Genomic DNA, 19,712 nt, shown 5'->3' on the forward strand with positions numbered 1-19,712 from the left:
GCTCGTGCACGTGCAGAAGTGCTAAATCGCACTTCACGTATGTGCAGAAACACCAAATCACGTCACACGCGTGCGTGCGCAGACGCAGCACTGCAGGTGACGAATGCTGCGGGGTGTGGACGTGCCTCCATCATGGATTACGTCCGCAACCCGAGGTTCCACTGTACTGAATTTCACACGTGGTGCTAGTTTCATGTGATGTCAGTCAGTGCAGATCATAGTGAGCTAGATCAGTGTTCCCTAACCTTTTCCCGACCGTGGCCCCCTTCCAACCTCATTTCTTTCCTGTGGCCCCCCCATGGGCGTAGCATGGGGGGCAGGGAAGAAGCTGCCCCCCCAATATGTAAAAATCAAAACAAATCTGAGGTTCTGCCCCCTAACAAAAATCCTAGCTACACCCATGCAACCCCGTCCTACCAGTAGAAAGGTAGCTATTTAAATGTTCTGTTTGTAAATAAAAGATGTTTTATTTATAGTTTTTTTATAATTTAGACAAAATACAGTTACATAAAATGATAGGAGCATAATGAAATATTGCTGAAGCAGAAAAACAGAATCATGGAGCTGGACCCATTGCCAAGGGTCATCTTTCTAGTGCAACCCTCTGCAATGTAGGAAACTCAGCTAAAGCATCCATGACAGATGGCCACCCAACCTCTGCTTAGAAACCTCTAAGGAAGGAGAGTCCAGAACCTCCCAAAGGATATCCATCTTCCATGTATTATAAAAATTAAACAACACTTATTTGACCCCAGTTATTTGACACAGAGGGGATAGACCTCCAAATACAGGCCAAAAGGTACACAGGGAGTTCTCTATATCTAGGAGAATTTTAAAAAGCAAGTGGTCCTCACCGACCTGGTGCAAAAAGATATTGTCATTCAGAGGAGTCCTGGCTTCCTAAATAAAACACTATAGCCCCACACACCCTTACCTGGGAGTAAGGCCCACTAAACTCAGTGCAGCTTTCTTCTGAGTAGACAGCTAGATGCAAGTCAGCAGTACCAGACGACCCCACTCGGCTAAGTACTGGGGTGGATTTCACCCCGCGCCTTGCAGAGCCGGGCAGACACTGCCAACGGGCTGAGCACTCGCAGCAGCAACAAGCAGCTCTGGCTCGCCCAGCCCTACCCATTGCCACCCTACCACTACACTTACCTGACCTGGGGGAGCCTCAGTGATCACCGTCTCCCGCTGGAAACAAACCAGGACTGCTCCAAGAAAATGCACATGGCAAAAAGGAGCGCTAGGCCCTGGTGGGCCACCCCCCGACAGCCAGCCAATCAGGATTTTTTTTTTTTTTAAATGCCTTTTCCCTTTCCCCTTCTCACTTCCCTCTGTCGCCACCTAGCCTTGTGCCATGGCCCCCTATTTATGTGATTTTCACCTGTGGCCCCCTTGGCATATCCTGGGGGCCCCCAGGTGCCATATATAGCCCCCGACTGGGAAACATTGAGCTAGATGGACCAGTAAGGCAACTTCCTATGTTCCAATTTTCTCAAGCCCCCTAAAACCAAGAGCCAGCCCAGATCAAGGGAGTGGTAAGAGTCTCCAAACAAAAAAGCTGGCAACCCTAAATTCATCACAGATGCCTTTCCTAAAGGACAAGTGGTCTGGGGTGTGTGTTTGTTGTACAGTCTCCATGCCAGCCAAGGATTTAAGGTTTGATTACTGCAACCCAGACTCTCTGCTTACAACCCTGGAGAGCAGTCAATGAGGGGGCTTAAGAACAAACTATGGCTAATCTCCTCCACATCCAGCATTGTGATTAACCCAGCTAAGTGGCTTAAGAAGGTGCTAACTTAATTTGAGCCCCAAAAGTAGAGGTTACCAGACTTGGGTGAAAGTCAAGTCCTGCAGCTGAGCTGCAAGTAGACACACCCCTTCCTAATTCTTTGAACTCAGCTGCTTGTACAGCTCTTGCTTTTCCTTCTCAACCTGGACACAAATCTTTACAAGCCCATTAGCCTTTATATGCTAAATCTTTACACGCCCCCACAACCATATTTGATCCGATTTGAAAACAGAAGCCATATGAAGACATCCACACCATCTCTCCATGCACTGGCATGGGCAAAAAGAGGGTGACTTGGAAAAACATTCAATCGCACTGATGCATTTGACAACATGCAAATGCAATGTGAAACACACTGAGGGGGCAATGATCTTGCTGCCTTTTAAGCCAGTAACGTGTACACATGGTGTTTACGGTGATTTGTCTACAGGGATGTTATATGGCAAGCAGCATTCACCCCATGTTCATCCTGATTTACTTGCTGGGTGTTTATATGCCTTGCCATTTGTTATTCATCCATCCCTTTCAAAGCATTTCTCCATCACTTTTCAAACAGCAGAAAGATATGCAATTTTTAAAAGTTTATTTGTTGTGCTAGAGCACCAGAGCTCTTTAATCCACATTGAATGTGCAAACCTGAAGTTCTGGTATGTGACTCAATCACTCCCGCAAACTACAGACAGCCTGGAAGAAGCCCTATATAAAAACAATGCAACTTTTAAAATTCCTGGAGGAATATTGCCCTAAATCAGCATGTATTGGGATTTGTATCACATGGATGACCATTAAGGAGCTGCGTTATCAGGACACCGGTCCATCTAGCTCACACATTCTACACTGACTGGCAGCAGATCTCCAGTGTTTCTAGCGGGGGACATTCCCAGTCCTACCTGAAGATGTCAAGGATTGAACCTGGGACCTTATGCATAAAAAGCAGGTACTCTTACCTCTGAGCTATGTGTGGCATTTGATCATGGGGGGCCCCACCAGTCTAACATGGTACAGTCCAGATAGAGCTCTACCATCTGGTCCTGTTTGCTTGCAAGCACTAAGGTTACGAACAACTCAGAATTTAAATCCCTCATTGAATGATGTTTGCACAGACACTCAGTGCCTATGGCCACTGTTTGGGCAAATGCAGAATAAATTAGCAGCTTTTTGTTTTGTTTCCAAGAACACCTGAAAAGCCCTGCTGGGTCAAGCCAATGGCATCCTCTTCTCCCAGTAACCAAAAGAGGCCTGTGGGGAAATGGGTGGTTTTTAACAAGTCATCCTTTTCTTCAGCATACATACACATTCATTTTTGACCCACAGGTGACTCTGATCAAACAGGTGGGGGAGGTTTTTGAAGAGCCTGCAAAACCTGTTTATCTAGGACCGAGGACAAAGATGCCTCTTGTTGTACAGCTTTCAGCTGTTGTCCTTCTTCCCTTGTCAGAAAGTATCAATACTGTACTCCCTTCCCCTTCGTCAAACGCATGCAGTGAAGCTAAGTAAAAGCACGAACTAAAGTCCTAGCTTCAAAAAGGAAAAAGTCTTTTGCAGCCTGAAGGAGAGCGTGGGATCAAGTGGCAGGCAGATAGCACAATCCAGGCAGGGTAGGGTTCCGCTGAAGTTAGCCAGTCCTAATCCATATATGCCTGCTTTCTAATAACTGGTGCCAACAGAGACAGCTGCATGAGCCCCCTTGATAGATGAAGGCTCAGCAGTTATTAGCCAGACCAACATTGCCCTGGGTGGTGCTTTGGTTAGCTCACTTCTCAGGAATGGGCCTTCACCTCTCTGCAACAGCCACTTCAGAGACCCGTCAACAGCTAGACAGGAACCAGTTAACTGGTGACAAGGTGCTAATTACCCACTAGCCCTTTTTATCTTGGGTTTCTCTGACATTAGCTGGGCCTAATTGGATCAAGACATCTCAAAGCCTTCGGACAGATAACACCCTTTGGGCTGCAGGATTTGGTGGTATGGTAGAAAACATATATCTATGCCTTAGGACCTCCTAAGGTATGGAAGGTAGCTCAAGCAAGAATGCAAGAGGCATACGTTATCTTTTGCTACTAGGTCAACTTCCATCAATGCTGAAGGTTGCTGGCCTTTGAGCATCACCGTGTGCTTCCAGACAGTTTTTGCTTTTAGGCTGGATTCAATCCCTCCCAATCAGGAAAGTGATGAGGAAGTGTGGGATAACATTTGCTTTATGTAGTGTTGTCTAACCTCTGCACAAACAAATTGGAATGAATGTGTCTAACCTCCCTGAAGACTTTGTGCAAGCAAACCAGGATAAATCCACAATGAACACGTCTAGATGTGGAGCCAGAGCTTCTCCTCATACAATTGGAAGCTTTCTAAGGGTCAGCTCACATGTTACTAAAAAGAGAGGTGGCTGCAAGCATCTCTTAATTTCAAGGGACTTGCTCCTCACTCAAGCTGCCAGGGAGGTGCTTCTTGTACTAAGTGGTAAGAGAATCTGCACATGTTCAGAAGGGCACTTTATTATCACCTCTCATGCTCCAAGCATAAATCCCAACATTGAATTTCCAGGCTTAATTAAGGCCCATATGCTACTTCTTCACTGAAGAAACCTGGTGTCACTTTGGAATTGTAAGAAACTGCAAGATCAGTGCCTTTCTGAATCAGTGGTTAAAACCAGTGCACTTTTGAAAGGATCACTCCACCAACTTGATTCAAATGTCATCCAACTGTGTCCAAACACAGATGAAAATCTGCTCCTTGACCTCAGGAGCCATAATGCAAAATCTGGTTACAATATCTTAAGAGTTGTCCAAATGCACAGCAAACAAAGATACTGTATATAGTATTTCCAAAATATACAGTAGATGAAAGCCAGAAGCTTATGCATCTCTGCTACACCAAGTTTCCACTGATTCATAATTTACATTTACCACTGCTGTGGGTGGTAGAACTCAAAGCAAAAACAAATAGTGCAATCCTGTGCATATTTACTTGGAAGTAAGACTCAGGGTCAGGGCTGCGGCATACTTGAGGGTCTACTGGGCTTCCTTAGTAGAGGTTACTGGAGCTGTGGCTCCTCTGATCAGCACCAGGCAACTACCTTTTATACGTCCTGAAATGCCCTAAAGTTCATGAAAGGGATTGTGGGAAATTTAAAATGGTGACCAGTCAACAGTGAGAGTGGCGGGAGGAGGGATTTGAAGAAAGGCTCGGACAGCATCAGCGGTAGGCTTTGCCAGACACTGAGGCCTCGCAGCTGCCCCAAAGCCATTCAAAATATAAAAGAAGTAATGTGTAACAGCCCTCTGTTGCTGAACAGATTGCAAGCTTTGGAATCACACTGAATGCTTCTCCAGGAATATCTGCCCTTATAACCAGAGCGAGATAGGGTTAGTTAGCTACCTTTCCGTTCAAGCTGTCCTGTGGGGGACAGATTAGAATCTACAGGGCATCAGTGAGCATGTATCTGGAGATGGGAACTGCTAAACGACAATTAACGATTTCACTGAGGGGCAATTAAAGTGAGGAGAAAGAGATTAAATATTTGCTGCTGGGTTATTGATCACCTGCCAACTCTGAGACAGATAAAAGGGGGGGGGGGGAATGCAAGCCAGTCAGGACAAAGCTGTTGTGAACACAAAGGCTCAACTGGCAGGGAGGTTTTCCCAGATAAAAGAGATATTGGGGCAACCGCCGCCAACTGCAATTTTGGGGAACTGTTTGGTTGTAGGAAACCGAGCTTCAAATCTTTGCTGAGTCTCAAAGTTCACTCAAGGCTCATCCACACTCACCTTTGCTTTGCACTTTCTAGGCATTTTTTGTTTTGTTCTGGTCCTGGCGTTTTCTCCAGGGAAAACCACATTTTACTGCTAAATCAGAGCAAACGGCAATTGGTTTTCCGTGGATTGCTGTTTGCTCCAATTGAGTTGTAAAACGTGGCCTTTCCTGGGGGAAGTTCCAGGACAAAAATAAAAGCTCAAACACGGACCTGGGAAGCCCAGACCTGTGTCTAGAAATGTGGCACAAAATGAAGTGTGGATGAGCTCTCAGTCGGCTTAGGTGAGTCGCCCTCTCTCACCCTAAGTTACCTCAGAGGATGGTGCTATCCAGATATCCCAGGAAAGGCAGGAGAAAAACATGAAGGAGCAAATCCAGAATCACAGAATTGTAGAGTTGGAAGGGACCCCGAGGGTCATCTAGTCCAACCCCCTGCAATGCAAGGAATCTCAACAGAAGAGGTTCTAATACACTGAACAGCAGCTAAACTGACATATTTATAACAGGGATGGGGAACCCTTTTCACACTAAGAGCCACATTCCCCTCTGGGCAACCTTTTTGGGGTCACATGCAAGTGGTGAGAGGGGTCAGAGGCAAAAGTGGGTGGAGTAATGAATGCAAATTTCACCTTTGTGCGGTTTCCATGCACTCACGCACAAACCCTCTCTATCCTCCATCCAGGCACGTAAGATGCATGATCAGAGTTCCAGGGTGCATTGCAGCCAGGCAAAAACACTCAGGGAGAGTGCAAAGCAAGGCCAGTGAGGGATGCAACCCAAGGAAAGCCTGGGTAAAGTCCCAAGGGACGGATAGAGAAGGTAGGAAGGCTACATTTGAACTCTGGGAATGAAGTTCTCCATCCCTTATCTAGATGAATGGCCTAATTCTTACTGAGGTAACAGACTGGAGGTCAGGCTTCCCATGACTGAACGCTGTTCGATACAGAAAAGTTCAGCAAACCCTGGAATGTCAGAGAAAAGCTTGCACTGGGACCCTTCTTTCAAGGACTCATTTTCTATGTACAGGGAAATTATTGTTGTGAAGGAAATCCCCCACTAGCATCCTGAAGTGGTACAGCTGAGACAGAGGTTAACCACCTGAGGGAGAAGAAGGTGGACATCTAATGTAGCTTCCAGCATTCCATCCTGCTCTGCACTGTGAGAGCGAAACTCACCCTCTATTGACCTCTCAGGGGCTCAGCCCTCACAGACTTGACATTCCACAGAGGAGAATGCAATGCGCTCCCCTCTCTCTGCACAGACGAGCTGCGCTCTCCCCCAGGGGTCTTTACACTCTGAAAGCTCTCCTGCCACATGCACAGTGCACTCATCCTAAAGATAAACAGTTATGATAATGTCCATCTCCTCGTCACAGAGGATGTGCTTTTCATTCGAGTATTTTCCATGGTTCAACACTGAAACAGAGGCATAGCACCCTGCAATCTGCACCACTTGCGCAACCACCACTGGCATCCTATTGTCCTGTGCTGCATTGTCCCCAGCCTTAAGGTTATAATTAGTACGTCTGATTATCCAAATTAAGAACGTAAGAGGAGCCCTGAAGAAACAGCCTGCTGAATCAGGCCAGTGGCCCATCTAGTCCCACAACCCGTTCTCAATGAGGCCAATCAGATGCAGGACCAGAGTGTAACAACACACTCTTCACTTGCGAGTCCTAGATACTATGAGTCCTAGCATATTGCCTCTGAAAGCAGAGGTAGAATATAGCCATCGTGTCTAGTGGCGACACATAGCCTTGTTCTCCGTGTATTTGTCCAAGGCTGCAAGTACGCCATACATTTAAAGCACTGCCCCACACACACTCAAAGAATCCCAGGAAATGTAGTTTGTCAAGGGTGCTGGGAACTATAGCTTTTGAGGGGTAAACTACAGTCCCAAAGATTCTTTACAGGGGTGTGCATGCTTTAAATGTATGGTGCGTGCACAGATTATCCTCTTTTAAAGCCACCCAAATTGGTGTCCATCACTATTCCTGTGGCAGTGAATTCCATAGTTAAACTACACAGTGTGTAAAGAAGTACTTTCTTTTGCCTGTCCTGAATCTTCCAATATTGGGCTTCATTGGATGTCTGCTAAGTTCTAGCGTTATATCAGTTACTGCTTTTCACACTGTGTCAAAGCTGCAGATGTTCGCTCGTCATGTGTAGGAGGGCTGATTACAGATCTACAGCTGTGATTTTCAGGACTCTCCCAAGTGATACCATTTGTACTTTTTTCCTGTTTAAAAATGCCAGAACAATGCTGGGATGCACATAAGTTCCTGCTACCGTATCAGAGCTGTGGCCTGAGGAGGCACAAACGTAACTTCAAAAGCATCAGCAACTGAGAACCATCTTATCATTTTAGGCTCTCGGTGGGCCCAGAGATCAGGGAGGAGCAAAGGCAGGACCAAGAATGGAATTTATTGCACATGCAAGCCTCAGACAGAAGCATTTAACCTAAAGTTTCTCAGTGCTTAATTATCAAGGGCAACCTTTCATTAGCACAGTCACAGGCTGATGTGTTCCACTTTCTCCGCTGTAGAAGAACAAAGCTGTCCAAAAGGGTCAGAACCCATAATTAGAACATCATGTATACTCTGAGGTTCAGATACATGTGGCCACAAAAGTATACCACAGTGTTTCTTCATTAAATTCACAATTCTGGGTTATATGTGGAGGCAACATGTTTCCACTCGTATACCTGAAAAGATTTGTGTAACAGTATGAACGACAGGGCTTCTGTATGGTTCTGGCAGGGTCTCCTCTGAAGGCAAACAATTCTGCTGTGTCAGGAGTGACCAAATGACTACAATCACACCCGAAACAGATCAGTTATCACATACCCGCAGTGAAGGCTGATTAGGAGGAGAAAAGGCCACTGCAGTAAATCACACAGAGACACAGCAAGTAACCTCCTCTTTTGGTGAATCCTTTTATAAACACACATAATCCTATGCAAGTCTACTCAAAAGAAAATCCCACTGAGTTCAATGGGGCTTTGTAGCACTTAAGTGGGCATATAGGATTACAGTATAAACTGACATATCGCGGTATAGATGTTTTGGAGTCCAAAACATCTGCAGGGCAGCACTTTGCTGAAGGCACCATATACAGTGCTGGCAACAGAAGTGAGAAAACATCTCGCTCTCTTTCAAGAGAATAACTTGGATTCATATTTTAAAACGGCCCCTTCCACCTGCTCCCACACACCCCAGCATGCTACTTATTTTGTGTGTTACTACAATCAGCCACACACCCAAATTTAATTAGACGCCCTTCTGGGCATTAAGTGGCAACCCAGATTTTCATCTTCCCCCACATTCCCAGGCTTTCCAAGCCAATAGGAACTCATTCGCTTTACGCAAACCACCAGCAACATCCTACTAACTCACTAAACCTGATTGCAGCTTCAGATTATGTCTCAATTGGAATAGCAGAAATCCGAGTAAGGGTGGTTGGTGCGAATGGGTCTGTAAAGTTAAGTTCCTGGATTGGTGCATCCTAGAAGCTCCGTTGCCACATTTAAGCAGGCAATGGCAAGAATAGTGTGCCAATGAAAATGTAGGGGTGTCAGGCATTATTCCCGCAATGGGCTGGCCTTTGCCCTTTAATGTCTCCTGTGTTCAAGAACTCCTGAGGTGTAGAATAATTACACTGGGCAAATTGCACAGATACTATACAATCTTGTTCACATGGGATGATGAAATAATTGTGATTCATTCCAGAAATATCTTTTGCTTTGTCAGCCGGTTCTGCACGTCGTTTCTGCTTCTAGTTTCACAGTATAAATCCTTCATCCCCTGAAAGGCTCATTTTTGTTTTTCAATGATTCAACAGGCAAAAAGAATTGTAAACACTATAGGCAAGTACCGGTAAGTGGCTTAGTATCACTGACATACTCAAGAATTGAGAGCGGCAGGGCCCTCCCCTCACAATCAGTCCAAGATATACTAACTATTAGGGGAGATAAAAAATGACATTTGTTTAAAATATTTGAATGTCTCAGGCTCAATCCCCAGTGCACCCAGTTACGGCTGAGAAGGCACCCAGTCGAGCATCCCAGACAACTGTTGCCAGTCAGAGTGAGATGGACCCATCATCAGGTCAGATCAGATCCACACAATACTTTAAAAGCACATGGCACACACACCCCCCCCGAAAATGCTGGAAACTAATTTACCCCCCTGCCCAGAACTACTGTTTCCAGTACCCTTAACAAACTACATTTCCCAGGATTCTTTAGGGAAGTCAAGTGCTTAAAATGCTGCTTATCTATCTTTGCCAACTGGAAAGTTCTCAAGGCAGCTTACAATATATACAAAAAATACAAAAGTGAGAGATGTGAAGTGTCCTTAAAAATAAAATAAAAAATGGTTCTGGAATTCTCACAAAATTCCAGTCAAGCTGAAACCTCACATCAGTAAAAACACCAAGAAGTCTTATGGCACCTTAAAGAGACTTCATAAATATATTAAAACACCTACTTTTGTGCATTCAAACAGTTTTGTCAGATGCTCAGACCACAAAAGCTTATGCCACAATACCTTTGTTAAAAGGTGCCACAATACTCTTTTGATTGTTTTCATTCCAGGAGACTTACGCATATTAGCACTACTTCTAGCAGTTTGCATCACAAACAGGTAAATAAAGGGAGGAAAGGGGGGGAATTCCAATATCAGCTGAGATAATTTATCTCAATTTGCCTAATGCAAATTGATCGCAGCAATATATTATTCACACACACAGAGAGGCACCTTCACACTAGGTAGTGTCTTAACTGGTGAATCATAACACCATCAGTGGAAATCTGAGCTCATTTCCTGCTCCATCACTTATCAGAATAACCCAAGCAGGGGGTAAAGAAAGACAAAGCAAAGATACGGCCAAAGGTATGTGGGAAACAGATGAATAACCTCAAGGTCTTAACGTTAATGTGTGAAGGCAGGGATGGGGAACCTGTGTGGCCCTCCAGGTGTTGTTGGGCTGCAAAACTCCCATCAGCCTCAGCCAGCAGGGCCAATGGTTAGCGATAATGGGAGGCATACTCCAGCAAAAATAAAATAAAATTTATTATTATTATTATTATATGCTGCCCATCTGGAGGGTCACAGACTGGCCACTCCTGCCTTTAACTACATGCTGTGTGAAGAAGCACTTTCTTTTGCCTGTCCTGAATCTTCCAGAATTCGTCTACTAATAGGTTGTACACGACTAAGGCCCCATAACTCTTTAAACAGGCATCGCCCTTCCGTCCAAGAAGCCTGGGAACTGTGTTTTGTTAAGGGCACTGAGAGTTGTGAGGAAACCCCCCATCGCCCTCACAGAACTACAGTTCCCAGATTGGCTTAACAATTGATCCCTCTTCCCATGGAACTCTGGGAATTGTAGCTCTGTGAGGGAAACAGGCAGTCTCCTCACAACTCTCAGCACGCTATGGTTCTTGGAAAAGACATAATTACTTAAAGCTGTATAAGAGCACTTAAAATCTATTTTATTTATTTATTTCATGTATGCACCGCTTGAGTGTAAAAAAACAAACAAACCCTCAAAGCTGTTTTCGGAGAGATAAAACAATAAAATCAATGGGGGGGGGGGACGACAACAGGCATACTTTTAAAAGCGCCAAAACAGATTAAAATTACATCAACCTTCTAAGCATTTGGGCGGGCTCATCAAAACAGGAATGTTTGCAGCAGGTGCCAAAAAGAGTACGGTGGAGACGCCCGTTTGATCTCATTAGGCAGGGAGTTCCAAAGTGTAGGGCATAGCCAAGATTTTTGTCGGGGGGGGGGGGCAGAACCTCAGTTAGCTATGTATTTATATTGATTTTTACTGATTTGCGGGGAGCAGCAACTTCCTCCCCCCCCCCCCCGGCTATGCCCATGTGCTGCCGCACAAAACAATCAAGTTCTTACAAATGCAAAATTGGTATTACTGTATGTGGCACCTATAGACAACTTGAAGTGGTTGAGTGGGCACATGTGTATGGCACAGATGGGGCCTAAAGTCCTACTCAGAGTAGACCTATTGAAATTCATGTGTGGTTTCACTTCTGAATAGGACTAGCATTGGATACAATGAATGAAGAACCTGTTCACCGTACCAAAAATGTACAAAGTGCTAACCTCCTACACACACACACATTAATGAAATATTATCAAGGGCCTTCAGGCAGAAGACATTTGGCTGGTGGCCTAAATAGGAAGAAACCAGAGTTTGGGTTTTTTTCACTCCCTTTATCATCACTCAGCAGTATTTCCACCCCTCTGGGCTGTTTGTATTTCTCACAGACACTCATTCATGCCCCCCCCCCCCACTGCTCCAAGCGGAGGTTTTGATCATTTTGGGTTTCTCTCAGCACCTCACAAGAGAAAGAGAGAGGATTTTGAAGCCCAGTTCCTAGCTGGTGGTTGATCGAGCAAGACACGCACTGACATGTCTCGCTTTGCTCCGCCTCAGCTATAGGTGAGGCTAGTTAAAAATTAAACTCCCTCAGACCTTAGCTAGAACGGAGAATCCAGTGACTTATACTTTAATCACCACGGATGGCCACCATGTCAACTTTGGACAGGCTATTGCGTCACAAGGGGAGGGGGGGCCCTCTGAATTAAGCGTCTCCTTGAAGACTTATTAAAAAAAAGTGTGGTGGAGATAATATTTGTTATCTAAACTTCTCTTCCTTCCTCACAGAGTCAATGTTGTTTTTGCCCCAAGGGCATGCGCCACTGTGCTTGGGAAATGCAGCAAGACAGGAAGTGGTTGACATCGGTCAAGGCGCACAACTGCTATGGGCCCGAATTTCCGCCTTTGCCAAAGGTAATTCACTCTATCTTTTCTCTGCCTCAGGCACACACAATATCACCTGGTATTAAGGACCCTGTCATCCTTTCACAATCTCACTGATAGTATATATAACCCTCATATACGCAATTGTTTGTTACTGGTGGAGTTGCAGGTTTACTACAACTGCTGTAGCTAATGTGTCGCATGAGAGAGTTGACATGAGCACCAACATTAACTCCTCCATTACAGCACAATCGTATCAATTTTTCTCCAGAAGCAAGTCCCACTATTTTTGAGGGCCTTGGGGCAACTCCAGACTGATATTTTATTGCGGGTGCATTCTGCAATGTGTCAGTGGTGTATTTATCCCAATCTATCAGTTGTTCTGCAACGCTACAACATTATTGCTGTCTAGAGGGGCTATAGTGCAACAGAAGTGTGATGAAAACTCATGCAGAACATTTGTGGAGTTAAAAGTTACAGGATTTCAGCAGAAAGGTACAGGAGTGGAAATGAAGCACTATGCCTGCCCCAAAACCTTTTGCAGACAGAAGCAGTATTTAATGTGGGATAGCCTCGTGAGCACAAATCATCACAAACGCAGAATAAAAAGGATGCCTGAATGAGCCTTTACAGGGTAAATGCACAGAAGATTGCAGCTATAGGCAATGTAAACCAGGCATAGGCAAACTTGGCTCTCCAGATGTTTTGGGACTACAACTCCCATCATCCCTGACCACTGGTCCTATTAGTTAGGGATAATGGGAGTTGTAGTCCCAAAACATCTGGAGGGTCGAGTTTGCCTATGCCTGATGTAAACACATCATTTGACCCATCATGGTACTCCATGTAAGTTATTCAAAATAAATAACCACCGTCCTCTGGGCTATAGGCATTTGGCTGGCCACCATGAGAATAGGATGCTGGACTAGATGGGCTATTAGCATAATCCAGGAGGGTCTTATGTTCTTAACGGTGTGCACATGTGTGTTTATGCGTGCATGCGTGAGCATGTAAGTGGCCTACAACAACCAGCCACCACACTCTACAGATTAAGGTTAAAGGATGCAAGGCAGAATCCTTAATGATCTCATAACAGTATTTAAAAGACCGAAGATCCTATTCAATGCACACTTATTTATTTTTATTTAATAAGATGTATATATTGCTTAATAATAATAATAAACCCTCTAAGCAGTTTGCATAAAATAGAAAATATCCGTAAGAAACTATAGATAAAATCAAAATGTCAAAACAAGTAGAAATATTAACATGGTCAAAATATAAAGCCAACCAATTTCAAAACAGCAAATGTAAATATCTGGGCAGGTTTGCCTAAACGTTTTTAGCAGGCGTCAAACACAGTACGGTATGTTAATGGGCAAGGAGCACCAAAGACTAGGTGCCCCCCCATGCTGTATAATGTTATATACCCTGTAACATTATACAGCATTTGTGGCTGTGCAAGCAGGCACCCATGGAATAAGGCAAGCCTTCAAGTAAAACTGTTCCTGAAGTGTTGAGGGGAGGTGGGTTATTCGTTTGTGGGTTTTCCTCTCTCCCCCCCCCCCTTTTATTATGTATTTGTGCTTTTATGCTGTATTTTTAATGTCACAAACCACTCAGAGATCTATGGATGAAAGGCAGCGTACAAATTTAATAAATAAATAAAACAAACATAAATATTTCAAGAGCAGCACCTTGAATTTGGCCCGGTAACAAATTGGCAACCAGTGGAGATCTTGGAACATGAGTGTAATATGCCAACAGGGTCTCTCACTCATTTTGAGAGCCAGTGTGGTACAGTAGTTGGGAGTGTTCGATCAGGACCTGGGAGACCACAGTTCAAATCCCAGTATTGAGACTCCCTGGGCCTGTAGTTGTTTCTAAGCCTAACTTATCTCACAGAGTCGCTGTGAGGATAAAATGAAAGAGAGGCAGAACCATGTATACCACCTTGAGCCCCTTGGAGGAAAGATGGGATATAAATGCAATAAATAAATGTCCACCTTGAGCCCCACTTCCATTTGCATTATAGGCAGAGTACATGCACCTCATTTAGAATGTTGTTGTGGAATTCCTGAGCAATCTATAGTATGTAAAGCTCTTTAAACTCTCTAAAGCACTATAGATGCTAATTATTGCATATAAATGCTACTCCTTTCCAAACATGTAAGCGTATCCCCACACAGCAAATTGATGGGGCTTTCAGCTCAAGCCATCTCTTAGCTTGGGGTGGGTCTCACCCCTTTGAAGACGTTGACTATGGCCTACAAAACATGGAAATTAAAGACTCCAGGCAAAAGGCTACTTCATTGTGATGGCAGCATCAACGTGTCACAGAAAAAAGCACTTCAGTGGGGCAGGAGAGGAGGCTGGACACATCTGCCTCGTGCGTGTACGAAAAGTAGTTCACCTAGTAGATTAACATCCACAGCGCATGTTTCAAGGGCATGATTTCCCCCAAAGAATGCTGGGAACCGAAGTTCGTCTCTCACAGAACTACAGTTCCCAGCACCCTTAATAAAATACATCACCCATGATTCTGTGGGGAGGAAGCCATGTTCTTTGAATGTACTCTAACTGCATGGAGTGGTTGTCTCTTGTGTGCATCCCACAAGGCCTAGCTCAATGTTTCCCCTAACAAAACAGACATTGGTAATATTTTTGCAAGTGCAGCGTTTACAGTCAAGGTGGAAAGAGAACATTAAGGGAGGACAAACAAAACTGCTCCCAGCACAAATCCAAGGGTGAGGGGGAAAGGTCGCAGTAAAATCTACTTGTGGGTTTGATCCAACATTTCCAGAAGCCCTATCTGACCCTGCCTTGGCTTCTTGGGCATTGCAGTAAAGTGATTTCTTTGGGGGGTGGGGATGCGGCACTGCCGCTGATAAAGGTCCTTGGCCAAGGGCACAAGGGACCCTAGGTACGTCTCATGTAGAGCCATCTGTGTGCGTTACAGAATTACCAACTTTTGCACCCTGGGAAGGATGAATCAGCCTAATCCATCAACTAGCTTCCTGCTTTCTCAAAAGAACAGGGAGAGCAGCACAATCCCTTCCTCCCCACCTTTTTGTAGTCATAACTCCAGATATACAGGTTGGTGACAGGGCTCTGTCACCATCTCCACCCAGGGAAATACAGCATGAGAACAAGCAAACATTCCTCAATGGAGAAGGGATCTGGGCTGCACACACACCTTTACACATTTAAAGCACACCCTCAAATACTAGGAAGTGCAGCTTGTTAAAGGTGCTGGGAATTGTAACTTTGTGAAGGTAAACTATGGTTCCCAGGATTCTTTTGTCTGGGTGAGGGGGAGTTTGCTTTAAATGTGTCAAGGTATATATACAGCCCTGATGCCCATTCTGAATTCTTGTTTAAAAAGGCTCAAGGCAGGGAAATATTGACTGTGGGCTGGCTAATTTGTTTTATTTTTTAATCATGGGTAATTAAAAGCTCTTGTGCGTCATGATGACAATAGCAGGCCCACTGGCTGGCCAGCAGTCATGTTGCAACTTTCACAGTGAAACAATTCTAAAGACTGTCATCCGTAGAAGAAGAACCCCAATAATTAAAATAAAGGTACGGTAATGATGGTGATGTTTTAGATGTCCTAAAAGTCAGCTGTAGCTTTCCTCCTTAAGACCTCTGGGAACTGTAGTTTGACAACTATCCCTAAAACAGGCATGCCAATCCTTCCATTTCCAAAAACTCATTGGGGCACAGCATGAAAATCTGTTTAAACCAGGCTGGCTTAACTAGTTTAAACCAGACTGCGTTACAGCGTGCAAAAGCAATTTTATTTGCGGGTTGAGGATTTGTGCTTACAAATTGCATCTCCTCAGCCACAAACTCGGTGAGTGGCCTTGCTCAAGTCCCTATCACAACCTCAGTTTCTCGTCTGTAAACGGAATACAATAGTCACTTATCTCACCTCAGGATGTCCAAGATTAAAAGAGGGCCTGAAGACACACAAAACATTGGATAGCAGAATTGTCACCACCATTATTCAAATTAAGATCACTATAGATCTCAGAGCACTTACCTGGCCAGGAATATATTGGAGTATCTTGTCTGAGGTAACATCCCTCTCTTGTCCTGGTTCAAAACCAAAAAGGCTGGCTAGCTTTTTTTTGCTCTCTTGTCTGAAAAGCAATTAAAAAAAAAAAAAGAGTCAGGCGAGATCAAAGCAAGCAAACAAATCAAATCAGCAACGCATCAGGGTGGAATTAGCAACTTTTATCACAAGGCTTTTAAGTGTCCGGACCTAATGAACAGCTGGCCATCAATAACATTTAGGCTTAGTGAATTTCTCCTTGGTTTTTTTTTGGGGGGGGGGGCTTTGTTTCATTTGTCCTTCCACAAAGGAATGCTTCGTTCGGTCTCATTCCTCATCATGGATGGTCAAAGGATTCTGTCTTTCCCAAGGAGAGTGTTAAGGTAATCCTTTTTCTTCTTCACAGTTCTCTAAAAGAAAGATGAGGCATGCACGCTCTCTCAGAACACATGAGTTTGAAGATGATGCAACTTTAACGTAAGTAGTATGGAAGCTCAATATCGTCTACACTAAGTGGCAGCAGCTCTCCAGGGTTTTCAGACATTTCCCCCCCAGCCTTACCTGGAGATGATGGGGATTGAAACAGGCCCCATGTTCTGCCTCAGAATCTCTTTCTCAAGTCCACTGTTGCAACTATTGCTGCAGGGTGAAAACACCCACACCCACACATGGATACCCAAAAACAAATAAGAATCTGCTGCATCAGGCAAGAGGCCTATCTAGTCCAGCATCCTGTTCTCACAGAGGCCAACCAGATGCCTATGGGAAGTCCAAAAGCAGGATCTGAGCACAACAGCACTGGTTCGTAAAAGTTACCTACGATAGCTAAATCAGTAAAAGTGATTTCTCTCCCACACACTACACCAACAAGCAAATCAGTGCAGCCCTAAAGGTTGTAAAGAACCATGTCTTACACAGAGCAGACCCATTGAAATTAATTGACCTCCACACTCCAATTACTTCCAGTCTGCTGCTACCACTGATTTGGGAAGTAGTGTACATATGGTGTTAGCCACCATAAAGGTCAGTGCACACAGTTTTCTCAAAGGAATCCTGGGAACCGTAGTTTGTTATGGGTGTGGGGAAATTACAGTTATCAGGGTTTGAGGGGCGACAGTCGTGTACTTGAAATGGATGTGCTTCGAAAGTATCGTGGTTCTGCCCAATGTGTTCACAGCCTTAGTCATATTCACTAACTTCAGCAGGACTACTCTGAGTAAAGGCATAGCTTTAGAAACAACCCTAAGTCATTTTTGCTCCCTGATTAGGGCTCCACATAGCATTCCCCCTGGCTAAAACCAACAGTCTTATTGCACCATTTAAATAAAGATTCCTGCTATCCCTGATTCTCCCTTCAAGGTGACACCAGCAGTGACTCAGACCCCATTAAAAGGCATTGTTGGTGCCCAGGTGCCAGCTGATGTCATGGAGGTATTCCCCTTTCCCCACCCACCATCACTCTCAGTCAACATAGTTTCGGCTCTTGAAAGCAAATTACAACATTTTTGCTGCATGATGATTGGTGTTTTTTGTTTTGTTTTGTTTTGTTGTTCTTGTTTTATTCACATGCATCCTTCATGCTACTCCACACAGTAGAAGCAAATGCTTCTCTGTAAGGGGCTGTTGCATTCCTCATTTGCAAACAGGAGATTGTATTCTTAAACACACACACACACACACACACACACGTATGCAGCCAGACACATCTTATGGGTACAGACTCCAGATCACTTAACACTGATTACTTGCCACTCAGCATATTTAAACCAGGGGTGAGGAAACTGCTGAACTCCAGATGTTGTTGGACTACAACTCCCATCTTCCCTAACCATTGGCCATGCTGGCTGGGGCTGATGGGAGTTGGAGACCGGCAACTTCTGGAGGCCCCCCCAATTCAATGTACTGTACTGGTTTTGACTTATAAGGCCTTGAGCGGCTCAGGACCACAAAACCAACCCAGACCCTGAGATCATCACCTGAGGCCCTTCTCAGTGTGCCTCCTCCTTGAGAGGTCCAGAGAGCGGCACCACAGGAATGGGCCTTTTCTGTGGTGGCTCCCCGCTTGTGGAGTGCTCTCCCCAGGAAGGCTCGCCTGGCGCCTTCATTACATATCTTTAGATGCCAGGCAAAAACGTTTCTCTATAACCAGGCCATTGGCTGATTAAACAATCTATGGCCTTTTAAATGTGTTTGTAGGAGGCGGGGTTATTGGTTTTTTGCTTATTATTATTTATTATTATGTTATGTATTTAGTTTTTCAGTTTAGTATTTTTATGCTGTAATCCGCCCTGTGACCTTCCACCCTTCTTCCCCAGCAATATGCCATCTCTAGTACTAGAGGCAACATAGCCATTGTGGCTAGTAGCCCTGAGACCGTTATCCTCCATGAAGTTATCTAATCCTCATCCAAGTTGGTGGCTATCACTACTCACGTAGCAACAAATTCCAGTGAAATATGTGATGTGGAAAGACAGTTGCCACTCCCCCAACATATATATTTTTAATTGAAAAAAACCCCAAAGACTACTGCAAACCCCATGTGTGAGCCTTTGTGTACACAGATATTATTTCACTAATGTGAGCAATAGCTGTCAATTGACCTCTCCTGCTCCATTCATTTGTCAATATCTTTTTAAAGCTTTTCAACCTAGTGTCAACTGCAGCATCTTGAGGCAGTGAGTTCCGTAGGTTGTTAATGCATCATTCAATGCATCTCCTGCAGTCACACCACAGTGTGTGTGCGCATGTAAATTGTGTGCCATTCCCTATACTTGAAGTGTATTCTGTGAGAGAATTCTGTCCTGTAAAGAACATTCAAACCATCCATTTGCTCTCCATATTACTACTGTACTTTCACTTGAGTGCCACAGGTTGCAAACCTCCACACACCCCCAAAAAATATTCAACTGGGGACCCCTTGTTTTCACATTCCGTCTGGTAGCACTGATCAGCTAACTTGAGTAGTGTTACTTGCAACCCTAAACAAAACAGACAGGCCCAGCATCTGTTGCTAACCTTGAATTTTTGCAAAGCCCCCATCCCCAAACATCTCTTGGTAAAGCAAAGAAGCAGACAGAAATTTTAGAAAGAAAAACAAACCCAATAGGAAAAGAGGCCTATTGATCTTAAGGGCAGACACTGATACCCCAAAATATGGTTACAAATACAAAACCACCTTAGCATATGTTCCATTTGTTGCATTTTGCAATATGTGTTAGTTTTCTTTGATGTGTCAGAACTTGTGGTTTGCAATGTCGCACCTCTTGCCAGGGATGCCCATGAAGTGCTAACTAGGGCAGGGCAAAGCTCTTACTTCCTG

At 44.4% G+C, this 19,712-nt stretch overlaps 1 protein-coding gene across 2 annotated transcripts in view; it reads right to left on the bottom strand.

Moving 5' to 3' along the window:
- PLEKHN1 (pleckstrin homology domain containing N1) overlaps positions 1–19,712 on the bottom strand; it is a 58,405-nt gene that overhangs the window by 35,862 nt on the left and 2,831 nt on the right. For both annotated transcript variants that reach the window (XM_028740780.2, XM_028740781.2), the window contains exon 2: positions 16,382–16,481. In XM_028740780.2, coding sequence (XP_028596613.1) covers positions 16,382–16,481 — 100 coding nt within the window. The remainder of the gene's footprint in view (positions 1–16,381; positions 16,482–19,712) is intronic.

Source organism: Podarcis muralis, chromosome 7 (assembly GCF_964188315.1).
Source record: "Podarcis muralis chromosome 7, rPodMur119.hap1.1, whole genome shotgun sequence".
Classification (NCBI taxonomy): domain Eukaryota; kingdom Metazoa; phylum Chordata; class Lepidosauria; order Squamata; family Lacertidae; genus Podarcis; species Podarcis muralis.